General features: G+C 45.3%; 1 protein-coding gene across 1 annotated transcript in view; it reads right to left on the bottom strand.

Annotated features, from left to right (window-relative positions):
* Positions 1-12262: 12262 nt before the first annotated feature.
* GPR107 (G protein-coupled receptor 107) overlaps positions 12263-21266 on the bottom strand; it is a 109078-nt gene continuing 100074 nt past the window's right edge. The window contains exon 18 of the mRNA XM_004375758.2: positions 12263-14262. Within this exon, the coding sequence (XP_004375815.1) occupies positions 14166-14262 (97 nt within the window). The 3' untranslated portion in view covers positions 12263-14165. The remainder of the gene's footprint in view (positions 14263-21266) is intronic.

Here is a 21266-nt window from a genome sequence, read left to right as displayed (position 1 = left end):
GGAGTTCTGTATATTAATCTTTTGTATTCTATCTCTGGTAATTCTAAGAAGTTCTCTTCCTCCAGAAAATTCCTTGATTCTTTGTTTTGGGAGCTTGCTGAAGCCATCATGGTCTGCCTCTTTAAGTGATTTGATATTGACTGTTCTCTCTGAGCCATCAATGTTACTATATTTACATTTGCTTACTGTGTTCTAGCTTCTTGTTTTGTTTTGTTTTTTGTTTTGATATGCCCAAATAGCCTGCTTGTGTGAGCTAGTTTGATTATTGGCGTCTTTGAAGCTCTCATGTCCTGTCTCCATGTGGCTAGAGGTGTTACTAGGTTTGTGAGCCCAGGAGTCCGTTTACTTTTCTTCTCTGGATTCAGCTCAGGTGTCCAGGTCATTGGTCAGTGAGTGTGTGGTTCATGCTCTCACCTACCGTCCTAGACAGGAAGGAGTGATTGGAGTAGGCACAGATATCTGGCTGCAGTAGGAGGTCATGCATTGATCAATGCAGGGGGCTGACTGCTGTCCCTGAGTGTCCAGGTAGAAGGCATGTCCCTGGCCCCTAGAGTGCATAGGTAGGTGGGTTTTGCAGCTGGCCTATGGGCACCCAATGCTGTTGGCTGTAAGGACTGGAAGGCATCACTTACTGTTGGACCCCTATCTCGGGTGGCTTGGTGGCTTGGGTGGAACCACCAGTCCTCAGGCCCCTGATGTGCGTAGGTGAGGACCCTGCTTTATGGGCAGGGCGGTGTCAAATGTCATGAATCTGCCACTCCCCCTTATAGCTGATACAGATGAAGACAGGCTTCAGGTATATACCCTGTTGTACTGTGCTAATGAGGGCCCACACAGGTCTATGCAGGGGTGAAAGGCATTCAAAGTCTGTGGACCCATTACTCCTGTGCCTAGGCAAAGAAGCTCTGCCTGCCCTGAATTCTCAGGTTAGGGGAGCTGGCAGATTATTTTTTCCTGTTTGTTAATTTGTTGCCTCTCCAAAGCCAGGAGAATGGCTCAGGGTGCACGATGGGTCCTACTTCCAGCCCAAGGAGAGCAGCAATCACTGAAGCTGGACCGAGACCAGGAGCAGAGCAGGGAGGGGGCAGGTTAATGGGAGAGAGGTACTTCTCAAAAGGTTTTTTTTTGATCTGCGTGGTAGGTTAGACACTTCTACTTATCTTTTGCCAACTGAGTGCTGTTTTCTGCTGTTTCTCGCTGGTTCTGGAGGCTTGAGCAGACTCTGCCGCTCGGTCTCTCCCAATGCGGAAGATGGGTCCTGAGTGCCACTGCTTTCCTCACCCCTCGTGCACTACCCGATCCAACGTGCAGGGTGCCTGTGCTGGCCAGGTCAGGTCTAGCAACTCCTCACTGCTTGAACCATCTCTCCCTCCCCCTGCCACTCAGTCTAACTACTCAATGTTGTTGTTGATGTTCAGGGCTCCTAGATTGTCATATATAATTGATTCACTTGTTTTTTGGGGTCTTTGTTGTCAGAGGGATCACAGGAAGCATATGACTTACTCCGCCATCTTGGCCCTGCCTCCCATGTGCTTATTCTTGAATCAATCACCGGGGTGTGAGGTTTATGCTGACCAGTTTAAACCAATCAAGTCTAGAGCTAGAGGTGGGGCCAGTCCCACCAATCTAGGAAAACTGAGGTCCTGCCTGGAAAAGGGAAGAGGGGGATGAAGGCCAAAAATGCAGCCAAAAGATGTCTCCTACATCACTCCATTGTGCTGTAATTACTGGTGTGTGGATCAGGATGCAGTCAGACCATATTACCTCCCTGTTAAAACCTACCAGTAGCTCTCCGCCTTAGCACAGTGCCTCCTGACCTGGCCCATGCCTCCTTTCATGATTCCAGCTCTTCTGGGTTGTCCAAATGTGCCAGGCTCTCACCACTGGCCTTAGTACATGCTGTTCCCCTTCAGCAGAATACCTTCCCACCAACAACCCCTTCACTAGCTAACTCATCCTACACAGGTTAGTTTGAGTGGTATTTCTTCCATGAAGTCCTCCCTGACCACTCTCTAGACTGGGTTGGGTGCACCAGCTCTGTGCTCCCACATACTCCTCTCAGCTCTGATCACAGCGTACCTTGTCTGTTTACTAGTCTCTTCCCATTAAACCAAGAAGCCCTTGTGGTGCAACAGTTAAGCACTCATCTGCTAACTGGGCAGTCAGAGGTTTGAACCCATCAGCCCCTCCACAGGAGAAAGATGTGGCAGTTTGCTTCCGTAAAGATTACAGCCTTGGGAACCCTGCAGGGCAGTTCTACTCTGTCCTATAGTGTTGCTATGAGTTGGAATCGACTTGACAGCAATGGGAACCCATTCGATTAGAGTTTTGTAAACTTTTGTAGACATAAGAATCATCTGGGGAGCTTTAAAGATAATTACAGATGCCCATGCCCTACCCCCCCAAAATATGACTTAATTGGTTGGGGATGGGTAATTGGCAATGTACCGGCGGAGTTAGGCCTACAATATAAACTCCTTGCTAAATTTTTTCTTTTTTTTTTTTGGTAACAGGTTTTTTGAGATATAATTCACATACCATACAATTCTCCCATTTAATGGGTACATTTCAATGGTTTTTAATATATTCATAGAGTTGTGCAACCATCACCACAAAAAGAAACCTGTTCCCATTAGCACTCACCCCACATTATCTCCCAATACCTCCCAGCCCTAAGCAGCCACTAATCTACTTTCTATCTCTATAGATTTGCCTAATCTGGACATATCATATAAATGGAATCATCGAATACGTGGCCTTTTGTGCCTGGCTTCTTTTACTTAGCATAATGTTTTCAAGGTTCATCATGTTGTAGCATGTATCAGAATTTCATTCCTTTTTATTGCCAAATAACATTCCATTTTATTGGATATATCACATTTATTCATCCATTCATTTGTTGATAGACATTTGTGTTGTTTCCACTTATTGGCTATGATGATTAACGCTGCTATGAACATTTGTGTACAGGTTTTTGCGTAGATGTGTTTCATTTCTCTTGGTATATACCTAGGAGTAGAATCGCTGGGTCATAACTCTCTAGGAGTAGAATTGCTGGGTCATATGGTAACTCTGTTTAATCTTTTGCAAAACAGTCAAACTGTTTTCCAATGTGGCTCACCATTTTACATTCTCATCAGCAGTGTACAAGAGTTCCAATTTCCCCACATCCTCACCAACAACTGTTACTATCTTATTATAGCCATCCCAGTGGGTGTGAGGAGTCCCTGGGTGGTACAAATGGTTAATGTAATCAGCTGCTAACCAAAAAGTTGGAGGTTCAAGTTCACCCAAAGGCTCCTTGGAATAATGGCTTGGCGATCTACTTCCAAAAAATCAGCCATTGAAAACCCTATAGAGCACAGTTCTACTCTGACACACATTGGGTTGCCATGAGCCAAAGTGACTTGACGGCAATTGGTTTTTCCATTTATTTAAGGTCTTCTTTATTTCAACAATGTTTTATATTTTTCAGAGCATAATTTTGCACTTGTTACATTTATTCCTAAATATTTTATTCTTTTTGATGCTATTTTAAATTGTTTTCTTGAGTTTCATTTTTGGATTATTCATTGCAAGTGTATAGAAACACAATTGATTTTTTGTTTTTTCCTTTTGGTATATTCGTTTTACTATTGATTTTTGTATATTGATCTTGTATCCTCCTTGTTCACTGTTGTATCTCTACGTTTAACACAGTGGGCAGGCACTTTTCAAAGGTCACTCTGGCTGAAGTATGGCAACTAGCCTGGAAACAGGTCAAGACTAGAGACCAGGCCACAAGTTGGAAGGTGGCTGAGGCAGTAATACAGGTGAGGGGTTAAAGTGGCTGACCTGGGTAGTGGAGAGAGAGAAGTGGATAGATCTGAACAACAGGACTCGGGTGGAAATGGGGGAAAGGAAGACAGCAAGGCCAAGTCCCAGGTTTTTGGCCTGGACCACATTTACCAGGACTGCGGAGGGAGCATGGTAATTTAACTGCAGAAGCGTGGTTTTGATGTGCCACTGGCGAGGGCAAGGGCTGGGACAGAGCCCCAAAGCACCCACAATGAAAGGATGGACAAGGGTAGCCGACTATAGCCAAGCAGCCAGAGAGAGAAGGAAAACCACAGGAAGTCTAATCTGATAGGTGTGTAGAGTGCTAAGTGGGTGGTAGGGAGTGTAATGTCATGGGAGCCAAGGGTGAGTGCCTCAAGAGCGGAAGAAATGGCCCATGTGTCACAAGCTGCTGAAATCAAAGAATAACCAAGCCCTGAAGGTTTTAGTGAGCCCTGGTGGCACAGTGGTTAAGCATTTGGCTGCTAACCAAAAGGTCAGCAGTTCAAATCCAGCAGCTGCTCCTTGGAAACCCTATGGGGCAGTTTTACTCTGTCCTATAGGGTCACTATGAGTCAGAATCACCTCAATGGTAATGGGTTTTTTGGAGGGGGGATAAGGCTTTAGGGGAGTCCCTGGGTGATGCAAATGGTTAACGTGCTCAGCTAACTGAAAGGGTAGAGGTTTGAGTCCACCCAGAGGTGCCTCAGAAGGTCTGGTGCTCTACTTCTGAAAAATCAACTGTTGAAAACTTTATGGAGCAGGTTTTCCATATGGGGTTGCCATGACTTGGCGTCAACTTGATGGCAACTGCTAAAGGGTTGCAGGTGACTCTGGCCAGAACCTGGCACGGTGTAAACCAGACTGCAGCCAACTTGGGGTAGCTGGAAGGTAAAGTAGACCTGAGAGAAGTTTGGCCTGAAAGCGGGTGTAGGGGTGGATTGGGGGAAATCTTAAACTAAGCGTAAAAGTTGATAGGAATGAATCAGTTGAAATGGAAAAGGTGTAGATGCTCAGGGATGGGGCAGGGTGGGGGGACTGAGTGATAGCAAAGTCTCTGAAAAGATGGAATGGGAAGAAGAGGAGGAAACCAGGTGCTACGTGGGGGAAGTTGAGGAAATGCACATACAAATGTTCCCTGTTCCCATGGCTTTTTCTTCTCCCCACAATGAGTCCCAAATCCTACTCCCCAGCATGTTTTATACCAGACTTACTACTAATTAATTTTATACTGTGGTCCTGAAAATACTAGTGTGTTGACAAGTACTTTCATCGTCAGCAATGGGCACTGACTGAGCCATAGCTCTGAATGAGAGAGATGTCGTTATTTCTAAGTGCATAAACCAGAATGGCTGATGAGGGGCCCCAACCTTAGTTCCCCAGATGTTTTAATTTTAGGAAGGCCAGCATTGCCTTGCAAAATGTTCAGGAAGAGGTGATATAAAGCACAGCCTTAAGCACATCAAGGGGCCCTGGTGACAGTGGTTAAGAGCTTGGCTGCTAACCAAAAGGCTGGCAGAGTCCAACAGCTGCTCCTTGGAAACCCTGTGGGGCAGTTCTACTCTGTCCTAGAGAGTCACTATGCTGTGAGTCAGAATCAACTGGACAATAACAGGTTTGGTTTTTTTCGTTTTAAGCAGGTCAAACAGACGCCTTAACAGCCAGCTCTGCTGAGCAAGTTTTTCTTCGTGGGGGCTGGAAGGGCCAGTGCCTTGGGGTCCAATTCTCAGAAACACTCCACTGTGTGGCCTTACAGTAAGAACCAGGAATTGACCAGCCAGTCCTCCTGCCGCAGCTGGAGCCCAGATAGCCCTGATAGCCACTGTGGGAAGGAGGAAAGCAGTACTTTTTTTCTCACCCCATTTACCCAGCCTAAATTGTAACTTAGCCTGAGGGACTGCACAGCTATCAATCTGCAGACCTGTCAGATTCCTGGTTGAAGGGCAGGACACCCAAAGGCAGCTGCAATTAAGTAGCCCACAGTAGGCACTGAGGGGGCTTACTGAGGGTCCTGAGAGGTGGTCAGCTGTTCCCTCCCCAGCAAGCAGCAAGGCATATTTGGGTCAGACAGACGTTCACTGTCCGTTTTACTAGAACAGAGAAACCAGAAGGTCTGCAGCATCTCATTACTCAGGACCCCGTTAATTCTCCCCATAGCTCCCAGACTTAAGAAGATTTTCCTACTAGACTGTATCTGTTGACAATTATGTATCTCCATTTTTCCACCAATGACAACTGTTAATATGTGAGACCAGGCCGAGATGATGGGATTCCCGTAAAATGTGAAGAAATCAGATGCTGTAGCTGACCAGTAGCTCTGTCCCTTTGGAATCTGTCAATCATGGCCCTGGCTTTTGCACCCTGTTACCGAACTGTTCTGAGCCCCAGTTCCTCATGTGTAACAGCCTCACGACACTCTTGTGGAGATGAAGGCACCCAGTCAATATTTAAAGAGTACTCACCATGCCAGCCTTGTCCAGCCTTGTCCATGCTGGCACAGAGTAAGCATTCCGTAAACTCAAGATATGACCCCCATCTGTGGGGCCAGCAGGTGAAGAGTATCTCCTCAGCTCACATTGAAGTTATTGGCTGGATGGTGTCTGTGCAATCAATACCTTTGTGATGGAAAGCTCGAAAAGAGAAGGCAGGGAATATTCTGAAACTACCTATCCACCTCAGACGAGGTTCTGCTGAGTGAAGCTCAGCCCGATGGGGCAGGGCAGCACACACCTCAGGGCTCTCATCTGCTGAGCACATGCTGGGTGCCGGGCCATTCTTCATATGACCCCAATGAACGAGGTTCAGCAACTGAAGACGTCGTCACACTCTTTTATTTTTTTACTATTTTATTGTGTTTTAGGTGAAAGTTTACACAGTAAATTCAGTTCCCATTTAACAAAATTTCTATACAAATTGTTTCATGACATTGGTTACAACTTTTGAAATGTGTCAGCATTCTCATTGTTTCCATTCTCTTTGTTCTGTCTCCATGTAACTAGCTCCCCTGCCTTCTCATCTTTGCTTTTGGGTAAATGTTGACCATTTGGTCACATGTATTTGATTAAGAGAGCACATTACTCAGGGGTGACACTTTATTTTATAAGCCAAGTTATTATTTGGCTGAAAGGTGACCTCCGGGTATGGCTTCAGTTCCAAGTTAAAAGGGTTATCTTAGGGGTTCTTCTAGTCTCTATCAGTCAAATCTGGTCTTTTTTAGGAATTAACATTTTGTTCCACATTTTTCTCCCATTCTATCCGGGACCATCTACTGCGTCTCTGGTTAGGGCAGTTGGTAGTGGTAGCTGGGCACCATCTACTTCTGGTCTCAGGCAGCTCAGGCTAGAAGAGGTCGTGGTTCATGAGGGCTATTAGTCCTGTGGACTAGTTTCTACTTTGAGTCTTTGGTTTCCTTCATACTCTTTTGCTCCAGAAGGGAAGAGACCAACAGTTGTATCTTATATGGCTGCTCATGCGGGTCTTTTAACTCAAAACCCATGTCCTGAAGTGTCAGGCTCCACTGCCTTTAAAGCTTGGACAACTGTGTTTATAACTGAGAAAACTCTAGACTGGCTGTGGGGGAGGAAGGAGCTGCCACTGAGACCTGGAAACAGCAAGGGGCCCCATTAACAAGAGGGTCAAGGAGAGCAGCCATTCAGCCAGGCCCCTGCTTGCATTCCCTCACCAGATAACCAGTGTAACCCCACCAGGCAGGGATGGAGCTGAGCAGCAGGAGCTATGTGAAAGATGGGCACTCACATATGCTGAGAAAGGCGAGCTGGGTTAGATCAGTGGTTCTCAAAAGTAGAGATGCATTAGCAATGCAAATTCTAAGGTCCCACACGAGCCCCACTGACTCTGCATCCTCCCTGGGATTCTGACACCCACTAATACTTGAGAACCACTGGATTAGATGATCCCCAAGGTCCCTTGCAAGTCTTTTCTCGGCTGCTCTCTTCCCTAGTTGCCTTTCAGCTTCTTTCATCTTTGAGTCTTGTTGATTCCTGGGCTCCTCCCCTCAGAAGGCCCCAGTCCTGCTCCTCACTTGGTTTCACAGACACCCTTGGTAACTCAAGGCCTCTGGAGTCAGGGGACAAGAGCTGTGGGAGTGACATCGTCAGTAGGTAGAAAACCCACGTGGAAAACCTTGGCCAAGTGATGTGGATTCTAAGGCCCCTTTTCATTCTGAACTTCTGTGATGTGGTAAACTGAGGATCGTTCTAACATTATTATAAACATAATAGCAGCAACTAATAGAGCCACTTTCTGAACACTTACTGTGCAGGCACTAGGTCAAGCCCTCAGCTTAATCACCACACCCAACAAAGTCGGAGTCAGACCTGGGTTCCTGTCTCAGCTCTGACACTTATTAGCTGGGTGATGTGGGGTGGGGGGTTCCACAACCCTCTCTAGGTCTCAATTTTTGTAGCTTTAAATTTAGGGCTTTCAGATGGATGAATCACAAAATTATTAGGCTGCACCAAAGAAGCCAGGTACAAAAAGGGTTCATACAGTACGATTCCATTAGTATGAAGTTCTAGAATAGGCAAACTAACCTACGGTGGAGAAATGAGATCAGTGGTTGTGGCAGTTTTGGAAAGGAGGCAGTTGTGATTGGGAAAGGGCACAAGGGAACTTTACGGGATGGCGGGAAAGTTCTGTCTTGATTGTGGCAGTGGCTACAGAACTGTATATACATTTGTCAAAACTCATTGAATGCTACATTTAAAAACAGTGAGCTTTACTGTATATAAATTACATATGAATTTAAAACATTCTTAGTCAAAAAAAAGGGGGGGAGGTTTGGGATTGGATGACTTCTAAAAGTGCTTTGAGTCTAAAATCTTGGATTTCTATGATGCCCATGTGGGATAATTTTTACCACAGAGGCTCAAAGACTTTCATAACTGATGGCAAGAGAAGGTACATGTAAGCTTGTCAGTCTGGGGCTTTGCCCCTAGTCTCCTCTGTCTAACCCCCCTCATATGGCAGCAGCACCCAGGTCCTGATTCAAAAGGCAGCCTCCTCCCACCCTACCCCACTCGAATGCTGGCAGGACATTGATAAACTACAATTTATTGTTAGTCTGTTACCAAGAGTAGCCTCTGGAGTTGAAGTCAACTTTGAGTTTCAATAGCGGCTGCCACAGACCTGCTAAGATACCTGGAACTTCTCTAGTAGGTGTCACTATTGTCAGTGGGAGCAGGTGGGAGGCAGTTAACTAATTTAATGAACAAAAATTACAAAGAAAAAAATTATGAGAGGGGGTAGAAGAGTGAGAGCACCAAGCAGTCAGGGAGTCCCTAGGATTACAAACATATATTTCTGTCACTGAATCTTTATTTTACACATTTGCACCACAGCAAGAGAATCTGTCCCACATACCATCTTGATCTGAACCCCAACTCGGTAGGTTTACGTAAATACTCTTCAATGATAATTACTGTTAAAAAAATAGTGAAAACTCCTTCTGTATCCTAATCTAATCTGGAAAACAAAATGATATTTACATATTTGCAAGCCCTCCCCCAAATGAAACTTATTTCTGGATTGAGTATATCTGACTTCTTTTGAGGTCACATGACTAGGCAAATCCAATTTACCATCTGCAAAAGCTGCTTAAGGAGTCTGGAAACTCCTGTGTGTGGATGGATTTTTGGATCCTTCTGTAACAGTACCTTAAATACTAAGAAGGCTGACCCCACTATTCCCGCCACCCCCTCCACGTCTGATCTGGCTGCCCATTACAAAATCTCAAACCTTACATGAAAATAAACTCATTGTCCTGCAGGTGAGTTAGCTTTCCTGTTTCCCTTTCACCTTTACTGACTTCATCCAGAAATCCTCCTTCCCAAATAGTATGTCTGCAGACTTCTCACCATCAGAATTCCAACAGGTCCCTGGTACAACACAAATCCTTGCTCCCCGCATCCTTGCCCCCTCCCTAAGTGTGCTTTCTTCTGCCTCTCAGGAGACATGCAGGTCCCGTGCCTCAGCAGAGAGCCATCCAAAACCATTATTTTTCAAGTACAAACCATGCACACAGGGCACAGATGCATTGCTGGGCTACAAAAGAGGCCCCTGGGGAATATGGAGAATGTTCAGCTTGCTGATCAGTAACTACCTTCCAGGTAGTGACAAACACTAGCATCAACTCAGGTGGATGTCTTTTAAAGACTCCCTGCCAAAAACAGCCCAGGGAAAATCAGAGTAAAGAGCAGATCTTTTAGAGCATCTGGTATGTTCCAGATGAATTGCTTTTTGATATACCAAGAGGTACTGAGTCAAAGTCTAACTTCTTTAGTGGGGAAGCCATTAACTTACTGAGTCCTAAAGGAAAAAAAAAAAAGCAGCATCCTGGGATTAGTGCATTCTGAGTCTTCACTAAAAGGCCAGGTGTAGGGCGGAGAAAAGCAGAGGAGTGAGGTATGGAGTATGGAAAAAGGGATGGAGGAATTGGGCAGGATCTGTTTCCTTCGAAATTCAATAGCCTAGCAGTGAGAAGCATGAACGGTTCTGCCAGTTTACTCGGTGTATGGAGCAGGGCCACATCTCATCAGACTGTTTAATGTTCTAAGGGCCTTCCTCAAAGAAAATGCTTTAGGATGGGGGAGATGGCCAGAACACCATTCACAATTAAAACAGACATCCTTTATGCTCTTCCATGGTCCATAAGGACTGGTTCCTTGTAGTAGACACTTCTACATACAGAAAAAGACATAGATTTTAGTGTTGAGGAAGAACATCATACATAATCCAAAGTAATAACATACAGCATTAGTATGCACTCACTCTTGATAAAATTCTCTTTAGCTCAGAAAATACATCCTTCACATAGCTGCTGGGAGAAAACGCTGCAATGCACCAAAGCCTTTAGCCCGCATTCCTGGACCCAACCTATGTGGAGCTCTCAGTCAATATGCACGGGCAAAGAGGGAGAAGGAGGCATAGAGGAGGGACGCACAAGGGGTGGGAGGAAGGAGGGAGCGCAGGCTGTGGAACAAGAGAGAGCAGAGATCCTGATGACATCATAATATGGGAACAGAAATCTTACCCTAACAGTCACATGAAGTGGCCTATGATTAGGCTGGACATGTCCGGAGTGGGCGGGGGAGGAACCTGGAAGTTTTACTCTAAAGCGGTTTTTTGAAAGAAAACTGAACTGACTCAGGCCATGGTCTGAGAAACCACCTTTTACACTGGACTAAGCTTCTCCTTACAGGAAACTGCCAACTCACACAGTCATATTTAGCACTATAAAATGCATTGTTTCTAAAATTTTGAAGCACTGAGGGACCAAAAACAAGGCGGACTGAGTCCTTGGCCACTGTTAAGAGCCAGGATTAAGAGATCATTTATTTTTCTTGTTGTCCAAGAAATAATTTTCTGGCAAAATACAAACACTTTATTAAAGGAAAACAAGACCCCTTACTTCCTCAAATTTCAGAGCCAGCAGCACGTCCTGTCCAGGACAGATTTCTCAAAGAAAACACGGGTATTTTGTGTAGGCAGAAACAGGGAGGAGTACAAAGCAGAGCTATAAATACCACCAATCTCTCTGTGCTGTGCACCCAACCCCTGAAATACTGCAGGGCTTAACCATTCAAACACTGTATTACAATGAATCCAAATGGACTGCTACAATACGGCTGCAGGAGGGGACTGGTTAGCTGATGAAACTACTTGGTTTTGGGCCCCAATCAGTCATCTTTACTCAAGAACAGAGCTGAGTCGTGGGTCACAGCTATTAAGGGATGGAGAAAGAGAAGAACAATTTACTGAGCAGAATGGAAATCTTAAATAATTTTTTAAAAACTTGAACCACCACCTGTTTTTCCAATCTTGGACTGGGTTTTTGATTTTCTTCTTAATCATCAGCCTAACTTCAAACCTTCTATCAGTTACAATACAGGACACAGATGAACAACCTCTTGTTAGGAAGACTGTGGTCAGCCTTTATTTCTAAAACACTACCGTATCTCAATTGTATATTCCTGCTCCCGAAGAGACAGGGCTATAAAAATGCAGCAACTCAGCAATTCTGTGAATGAGCCTAGAGGTATACATGGGATTTAAAGAATGCCCTGTCCCACAGAGAAGCCCAATACTACATGCTAGTAAGACTGCTGAGGCTCATATCTGTCCGTGAGGAGGCAGGGGATGGGACAGGAACAGCAGCAGCCAGACTCCCGTGATGGAGCTGTCCAATCGGAAAAACAGCGCTTGTCCATACACACATTCACATTCTTCCTCTCTCATTCACTCACTAGCTTCTTTGCTTTAAAAATCAAACATGTAAAATGAGGACACCTCCATGGAGACCCCTCCTAGTAGGGAGGTTTCATCACACCTTTTGTTTTTTCCAGGAAGTCTACTGCTTAGTCAACAGTATCTGCTTGCAGGAGAAACAGTACATGAGTCCCTCTGAAGGAAGTACCAAAGAGGGTTTTGGTGGCCACAGCATGAGACACATTTCTGAAGTGACAAAGCTCTCCAAGTTAATTTAAAAGAAAAAAAGAAAAGAAAGACCCTTTAAATTAATACTTGGGGTAAATTATCATTTACCCTTCTCCTGAAGATGAAAAAAACAGATGAACCTTTTCTAAAATACCTGCGGAGAGGCGACCAGCATGGCTTTGGAAGGTGCTTATCTGTGCTTAGTCAAACTGAGACTGAAGGTTGGGCTGGACAGAGCACAGACGGCTAATAAAAGTGCATGAAGAGAATACTTGCTTCCTCATCGGTCACTTAGGAAGTGAAAATGGCACAGGAGAAGCAAAACACCTGTTTTTGGAGCAGACTTTTCAGGTTCCCAAATCTAGAAGAGTGATCGCCGTCCCTAAACCCTGTTGTTTGACTGACCCTTCTAACCTGGAGGTAAGAAAAGTAAGTCCCAGAGACTGTCACTGTCCACTCCCCAGGTGGCTCCTGTCCCCTACAAGTGTGGCTCACTGACAATCCCAGGCAAGGGTGGGTTCTAGCTTCTGACACACCCGGACACTTGAAGTAACCCCGCTGAGCTGGCACCCCAAGCATTAAGCGTTCCTGACAGGGCCACATTTTGGTCTCCTATCACCAAGCACTGGTGAGCCTTCTGTCTCAACAGACCCTCTGACCTTGCCCCATTATTCAAATAACTATCTAGGGGTTGTAATACTGTTCACTTTAGACGACTATCCACATTCATCCCCATGCTCTGAAAGTTTGGAAGGGAACCTAAAAATCCCTGAGAGTAAATCTCTTGTTAATCACACTCATTGTCTTCACATACATAATTCTGTAATATAGAAACCATGTCTGTTTAATTCCTCTATTTAGAAATCCTATTTAGCTTATAGGAAAAGCTTTTTAATGATGATGACTTGCTTACATTTAAGAATCTGCTTAAACACCCTTTCTGCTCCCAGCTGCTCGTTAGGCAAAATTCCTTCCCATTTTTTTCCATACTCTGATCACACAAGACACATAAGCCACAAGAGAAGAGGGAAACAAGAGACAGTGCTGCCCTGTACAGTCAGGAAAACCAGGTGTTTGGAGAAATCTTACAGGGGAGTGCTTTTTGAGCTTAAAAGTACACTTCTTTCCATCCATCAGGCAACACAGAATACATCTCAATCAAGAAAACTAATTCCCACCAACTGGGCTGTGTCCCAGACCTATAGCCCTAACAGTGACATTACTGCCTGAAGATGACAGAGCCCTTCCTGGAAAGATGACCACTGGGCCTCTAAAGCTGTTGGTTCCTGGTCACTTTCAGAATCTGCGATAAAAGTCTGGGGCAACATCCAGGGCCAGGATCCTGGGGACAAGTTCTATATACTAAATTGGATTTTGACCAAGGTAATTCCTAACTCTGCTATCTAAAATAATCTAATTTCATTCATTTTTGTTCCCTCTTTCTAAGTCCCTGTGTCCTTTGCTTGACATCTGCTCACTTCTAAAGCCCCGCCCTATACCATGACTGACATCACACACACCCCTCATGCCCTCCCTTCCCGCAACCCCTGTGATCACCAACATTCCTGCAACACACTCAGGGTCACAAGTGCATATACCTTAAGACCTCCCAACTAAAAAAAAAAAAAAGAAAGATAAAAATTAAAAACAGGTTCTTCCTTTTATCCTCCTCTTCTTTTCTACATTCCCTTCACCACCATGCCCATCTGAAGAATCTAGCTGCCTATAAACCAGCCACAGATCCAGTTTCCATAAAAGAGAGGAAAAAATTAGGTTTCCGTGGCACTTTGCTCCCAGTCACGCGCTCTGGGAGGTGCCAACTGCTCTTGCTCACCAATAGGACTATTAATAAATTAAAAGTTTTCTTTGACAGTGCCATTCTCAAAGCTGGCTCCTCACGCGGTGCCTTCCCAATCGCCCTGAGGCTCTATGGAGCCATTGGTCACCTTCTTGACTTTCTTCATGTTCTCCATCACCCCTGATGTCGTCACTCTAAATAAGGGGGAAAAAAAATCAGGAAAATCTCACAGTCTTATAGTAAAAGGCCATCTTCAACGAAGCACAGTGACTGGAAATAGAGTGGGTGTTATGGATTGAATTGTGTCCCCCCCAAAATGTGTCAACTTGGCTAGGCCATGGTTCCCAGTATTGTGTGATTGTCTACATTTTGTGATCTGATGTGAGTTTCCTGTGTGTTGTAAATCCTATCTCTATGATGTTAATGGAGCCCTGGATTAGAGGTAGTTATGTTAATGAAGCAGGACTCAACCTACAAGATTAAGTTGTGTTTTGAGTCAATCTCTTTTGAGATATAAAAGAGAGAAGTGAGCAGAGACACAAGGGGACCTCATACCACCAAGAAACAAAAGCCAGGAGAATAGGGTGTCCTTTGGACCCGGGGCCCCTGCACTGAGAACCTCCGAGACGGGGTAAGACTGATGACAAGGACCTTCCCCCAGAGCTGAAAGAGAGAGAAAGCTTTCTCCTGGAGCTGGCACCCTAAATTTGGACTTCTAGCCTCCTAGACTGTGAGAGATTAAATTTCTCTTTGTTAAAGCCATCCACTTGTGGTATTTCTTTTATAGCAGCACTAGATAACCAAGACATCGGGTAAGGGTGATGGCTTTGGAATCATACAGATACGGGTTCAAGTCATGACTTGCTTCTTGCTAGCTGTTGTGCTGTTGTTGTTAGTTGGCGTCAAGTCAATGTCAAATCAATTCTGACTCATGGCAACTCTATGTGTGCACAGTAGAACTGCTCCATAGGGCTTCCAAGGCTGTGAACTTTCAGAAGCACATCACGAGGCCTGTCTTCTGAAGTGCCTCTGGATGTGTTTGAACTGTCAACCTTTCAGCTAATAATAGTCTAGCACTTAACCATTTACATCACCCAGGAACCTTTGCTAGCTATGTAACCTTGGCCAAATCACTTGACCTCTCTGTGCATCAGTATGATAAATAATATGTTTCCCAGAACTGTCATAAGGGGAAAATGAGTTTCTCCAATGTACCCAAATCAATCAGTATCAGCTATGACTATTACAATCATCATTAATCTCTCTCTGTCATGGCCTCCAGAATTTTTATGGTGCACATATATACAACAGTTACAATTTTGAGATCAAGATTTGTATCATAACTAGCATTCAAAAACAAAGTTAATCAGCTGTCCAGACATTTACAACAACCAGCCACCATGGATCATTTCAGAGTCATGGGACAGAACCACATGCTTTACAGGAAGATTCTGGATCAAAGATTGTTTGACCACTACAGACAAAGAACTGGCTGCTTTCTGCAAATCCAAGCCCTGGTTTCTGCAGGCTGTGGGTAGGCTGAACACCTGTCAGTCAGCATGTGAGCTCTGCCTCCACTCTGTGTGCTCCTCTGGACAGGGACCTTACTCTGTCTCCTGGTGTCCGGCACTGAGCAGGTGCCACCGAGATGTTCACTGAATGTGCAAACTAAAAATGGGAGAACCCTGGCCTCAGACAGAATGAGGAGCTAAGCAAGGTAGCCCCTTCCATAAGAGTGAATCAAAACATCCTTTGAGAAGGAAGGGGTCTATGAGGAGATAAATTCTTGCCTAACAACATGTGAGCTGGACAAATTGTAAGGATCACTGAATCAATGATGGAACTGGGCGACTCTAGCAGGAGAAACCAAGAAGAGATATTAACTAGTGTCAAAAACTACCAGGCCCAGCATCTCCCTTAAGTACAGGAGGAAACAATGAGGCAATTATGTCCTCCCATCACAGACCAACACGAATTTCCTAATTCATATAATAAACTCAATCAATTCAATATATTCTCTTCAAGGACCCTACCTATCCTTCTCCCAACTACAAAATTTTTTCACCTAGGAGGGCTGTTGGGACCATGGTCTCAGGGAACATCTAGCTCAATTGGCATAACAGTTTATAAAGACAATGTTCTACATTCTACCTTGGTGAGTAGCATCTGGGGTCTTAAAAGCCTGTGAGCAGCCATCTAAGATACTCCACTGGTCTCATCCCTTCGGGAGCAAGGGAGATTGAAGAGAACAGGATACAAGGAAAAGATCAGTCCGAAGGACTAATGGACCACAGTTACCAAGGCCTCCACCGGACTGAGTCCAGTACAGCTAGATGGTGCCCGGCTACCACCACTGACTGCTCTGACCAGGATCACAACAGAGGGTTCTGGACAGAGCGGGAGAAGGATGTAGAACAAAATTCTAACTCACAAAAAAAAGACCAGATTTACTGGCCTAAAGGAGACTGGAGAAACCCCGACAGTATGGCCCCCAAACACCCTTATAGCTCAGTGGTGAAGTCACTTCCGAGGTTCACCGTTCAGCCGGGGAGTGGACAGCCCCATAAAACCAAATGGGACTAATGAGGTACAGCAGTCCAGGGACAAGGGCCAGAAGGCAGAAGGGGACAGGGAAGCTGGTGATAGGGAACCCAAGGTTGAGTAAGAATAGTGTTGATGTGTTGTGAGGTTGTTAACCATTGTCATAGGGCAACATGTGTACTAACTGTTAAATGAGAAACTATTTTGTTCTGTAAGCCTTCATCTAAAGTGAGAATGGCAGCACAACTGGAAGAGCATAGTCGACGTCAATGAACTGTGCATGTAGAAATTTTTGAAATGGTGTATATTTGGCTATGTATATTTTCACCAAAAAAAAAAAAGGTCAAGAAGGGAGAGGGTTAACATGTTGTGGGGTTGTTAACCAATGTCATAAAACAATATGTGTATTACTGTTTCATGAGAAACTATTTGTTCTGTAAGTCTTCACCTGAAGTACAATTAAAAAAAAAAAAAATGCAAATCAAAAAAATAAAATTTTTTTTCACCTAAAAATGGTAACATAGTGGCCCTACATGTGACACATCTAGAGTTTGTCCATCTGGGCTTAATGGTAAATAAACATTTTCACAGGGTAGGGAAAGAAAACTCCCTCCTCTCCTTTTTTCTGCCACCATGTTGCTGCTATATTCAACCCTCAAAGCCATCCAGTCTTCCCCCCCGAGTCTGAACTTGTCTCAACTAAGAGTCCCTCAGATTCATAGGCTATTTATACCTCTGACAAAATTAGGACGAGGTTCTCTTTGCCAGAACATGGTTCTTATGTGAATCGAGGGATTCCTGCGGATGCTGTCACAGGGACTGTAAAAGCATCCCTCAAACAAAAGAAAATGCCTCAATAGGCATAACACAGTATCACTTCCTGTCGGCTGGTTCACATCTCAGGACTGACCTCATTAAGAAGAGATCACACTTTTTCCCAGGAGGAATGGGATACACACAGAGTTGCCTCTACGGTGACCTTGTCCAGACTGGGACAGAGGGAGGTGGTACATCTGTATGCCTAAGAGAACCACAGCCTTTCCAACTCCAGCATAGGCAACCCCTACGCTTCTCCGTATCTGCTTAGGTCAGAAAAGAAAGGTAACCTGAAGTCTTACAGAAACACTCCCTGTAATAATGGAACAGTTCTGTGATTCTAGCACCTTGTCAAAAAAGTAGAAGACTAGTAAAGGACAAGGAGTTCAACATTATGTTGACACCGAGAGGCAAAGGACACTCACTGCGACACAGACGTGGTTTTGAAGGAAGGTTTGGGAAAAACATTTTCTACCTTTCTTTCCCTAAGAAAACATTCCTTTCCAGGTAGTGAACCAATTGAGAAAACAACTTTACTCTTTCATGACAGCCTCTGTGCTAGAGACAGAGAGGGGAGAAGAGGAACTGCTGCTCATGGAGCCCCCAGCCTGGCAGAGAGGTGGTCTCATAGACCAACAATGCAAAGCCACTTAAAACACAGACTGTAGTAGAAGGAAACAGGTTTGATAATGGCTTGGGTGAGAAAAATCACCTCTGCTCAAGAAATCGGGGGAAGCTTTGAGGCATGTAATGAATGATGTGGAGGGGCTGATCAGCAAGATGGAGGGGTGAGACGAGGGCAGGGGAATTTCTGAAAAGAAGAAAACATGCAAAAGCATGGGGGAAACAAAAAGAAAGTTCCGTGGAGCAGCTGGGAATGCTAAGTGGCTCAGTATGGCCGATCCACGAGGGAATGTGGCAGGAAGAGTCAAGGGCGAGCTCAGGCAGGGTGTGGAAGGCTGCGGGCCAGAGTGTTGCAGGTAAGCCTTCTAGACCCCTGCAGTCTTGCACTAGTGATTCCTCTTAAGGCTGAAGTTTCAGACAATGCAACAGTGAGAAAGAACAAGCCTTAGGTTAGACTAACACTCTGGAGCCTCCCCGGCAGGGACACAAGGAGGTGGTGCTTCAGCAACTTCGCAGCTTCCCAATCACCTCCCTGGGTGTCCTAGTTTTGGTGCAAACAGTGAAGGGTGCCAAACAGCTGAAGAGCCAGTATCAGAACAGCAGTCTGTACCAAAGACAGCCATTCTCCAATGCCCTAGACACAGCATGGACAGGTACTCTACAAAGCTTAAGTTAAGCCATGCGAAGTGGTGATTTTCAGTCTAAATTGTAACTCTGGAGGTCCAGTCAGAGCCTCCTGGAGCTGCACAGATCACAACCACCATCACTCACTTCACATATGGGGAAAGTGAGGTCTGGACAGGTGCGAAACCTACCCTTCTTGCCTCTGCTCATTCCTCCTTTGCCCGACTGGTTCTTTCTCACCCTTCAAGAAGCCTGCCCTGGCCGCTCCAAGGTGGCGAGATGTCTGCCCGCTCGGCTCCAGGCACACACCTCTACCACAGCCCTGTCTATATTATACCTGTCATACCATGAGCTCCCTGAGGGCAGGACTTCTGCACAACTGGTGCTCCACAACTGCCTGTAGGAATGATGGAGCCACTGACAGACAGGCACAAGCAGACTCAGTGCCCAGGGCAGGCGGGCCTCTCTGCCTGCCAAGGCTGATGCCCATTCCTCTCTGCCTCTGGTGCCTGCTCGGGGAAGCAGTTCTTTGAGCTAGGGTGGCCCTCCAGGCTTCACCTGAAGGCTGGCTAGTAGAGTTCCTGAGCCAATGTGAGGCAAGGAGGCAACCCTGCTAAGCCAAGCAGAGGTGCTGCCTGTGTGATCTGCATAGGAGAGTCTGTGGAGGGCAGAGAGGAGAAAGGAGCAGTGGATACCCGAGAGAAGAGAGGTGGCCTGGAGAAGGATCAGAGGCTTGGACAGAGATGGAAAGAGCAGCTGGCTCCAGGGCCACACCTCCTGCTTTCCTTCTACATCTAAATGGTGAACTCTCTTTTCCTTGCAGTGGCCTAAGTGTCTGTAACTGCAACCAAAAGGGCCTAATAAACCCAGGCAAGAGGAGAAAGGGGCCTTGGGCACCCACTGCTCCTTCTGCCACACCAGTCAAAGGAGGCTTGGGCCTAAGTGGTCCACAGACACATCTGTTTCTGTAACAATCTAAAAAATTTTTTCTGGACTTGAAAAGTAGTAAGCTCTAGTAAAGAGACAATTCTATTAGTCTCCAATTGCCTGTTTCCATTTTTCTTCTCCACCCACCTGAATGAATGCAGGAAGTAGTAAAAGGTTAATAGAACCTTGAGGACAGCCTCCTGGAAGGGGAACCCCAGGGAGACAACTTCCCAGCCCTGGAACCCACACTAAATGTTTCTCTCCCACTACTTCTTCTCAAGATGACAGAAATCATTCAGATCATTGAGGATGGGCATGCCATATAGGGAGGCTATCAAGTCTGATAAATAAACTTACATCCAATTCTTTAACCTGCTGAATTTTCTGTAATAAATTATGTTACCAAATGTGTAAGCCTTTTTGAGCTTTAGTCCAAAGAAAGATGTTGAAAGAAATAGAAGGGGAAAAAAAAGACAAAGTTGCTGTCACTTCTAATTGTGTCTTCATTCCACAGGCTCAGAGGGAGAAGCTGTGTTAGGCCTGCTGGGGACTGCGTGGAGGCCTAGGCCGGAGGAAGGGTGGAAGCAGGGCTCCTGAAAGGTACTCTATCCCCAAAGAGGGCACAGCTTGCACCTAGGATTAACTGGCAAGACTCACTCTCCCAAATGCACTGCACTCCTACAACTCAGCTTCAGATAAACGAGGCGAGAACAGGTAAAAAACAAACTATCCAATATCTCAGTCTATAAAGTCAGTGAGTGGCCCAGATTGGAGTTCACGTGCTCCCAATGCTGGACCTTAGTGATAAGACTTATTAGCAAGAAACCAGTGTAGATTTGTTTTGGGGTATGTATGTGTATATGGAGGGGGTGCTGGAAGGCATAAGGAATATTACTCCCCATAAAGGTTGTTCTTTTCTGTGACAGGGGTCAGACCTAGCTCCCCCCTTCAGGAAACACCTATCAATGTGCGTGACAGTTTACAGAGAGCTAATGACCTTCCAGAAAACAGAGGTGAGGGCTCTGCTTGCCTCTGGCTTGGGTTATTTCTGGAGGATTTAAGAGATGCCATGCAGGAAGAGCACTTCCCCAAGTGGAAGAAGGAGATGACAGCCCTGGGCGACTGCACTGTCACCAAGAAGCTGCAGTTAGCCCTTCCACTCACCTGCAGATGAGCACGGATGGCAGGCTGACGGCCGGAGCCTCTATCGCAGACCTGTTCTGCTATGTCACATCTTATAAATTCACAGAACTCTCAACAGTAGAGTTCTCAGCCAAAGAGAAACCCCAGAAGAACATCCCCAGAATAATTTCCTTGCTGATTTAAAGGTACTTTACCTCAGATGGCTCCTAAACTTCATTTGTTCCTCTGTGCAACTAGCCTACTTCACAAAGTTCTTTTTCACAGGTTAAAACTGGGCTAATGCCCATAGAAAAACCAATCCCCTCCAGAAAGAAGCTCAACAAAGACACGGAAGAGCTAAATGCTACAATCAACCAACTTGATCTCATAGACATATACTGAACCCTCTACCCAACAGCAGCCAAGTATACTTTCTTTTCCAATGCACATGGAACATTCTCCAGAACAGACCATATATTAGCCATAAAGCAAGCCTTAACAATATCCAAAGCATCAAAATACTATAAAGCATCTTTTCTGACCA

Source organism: Trichechus manatus, unplaced genomic scaffold, assembly GCF_000243295.1.
Source record: "Trichechus manatus latirostris isolate Lorelei unplaced genomic scaffold, TriManLat1.0 scaffold00038, whole genome shotgun sequence".
NCBI classification, from domain to species: domain Eukaryota; kingdom Metazoa; phylum Chordata; class Mammalia; order Sirenia; family Trichechidae; genus Trichechus; species Trichechus manatus.
The sequence above is the reverse complement of the archived record's forward strand: the minus strand, read 5'-3'. Positions and strand labels throughout refer to the sequence as shown.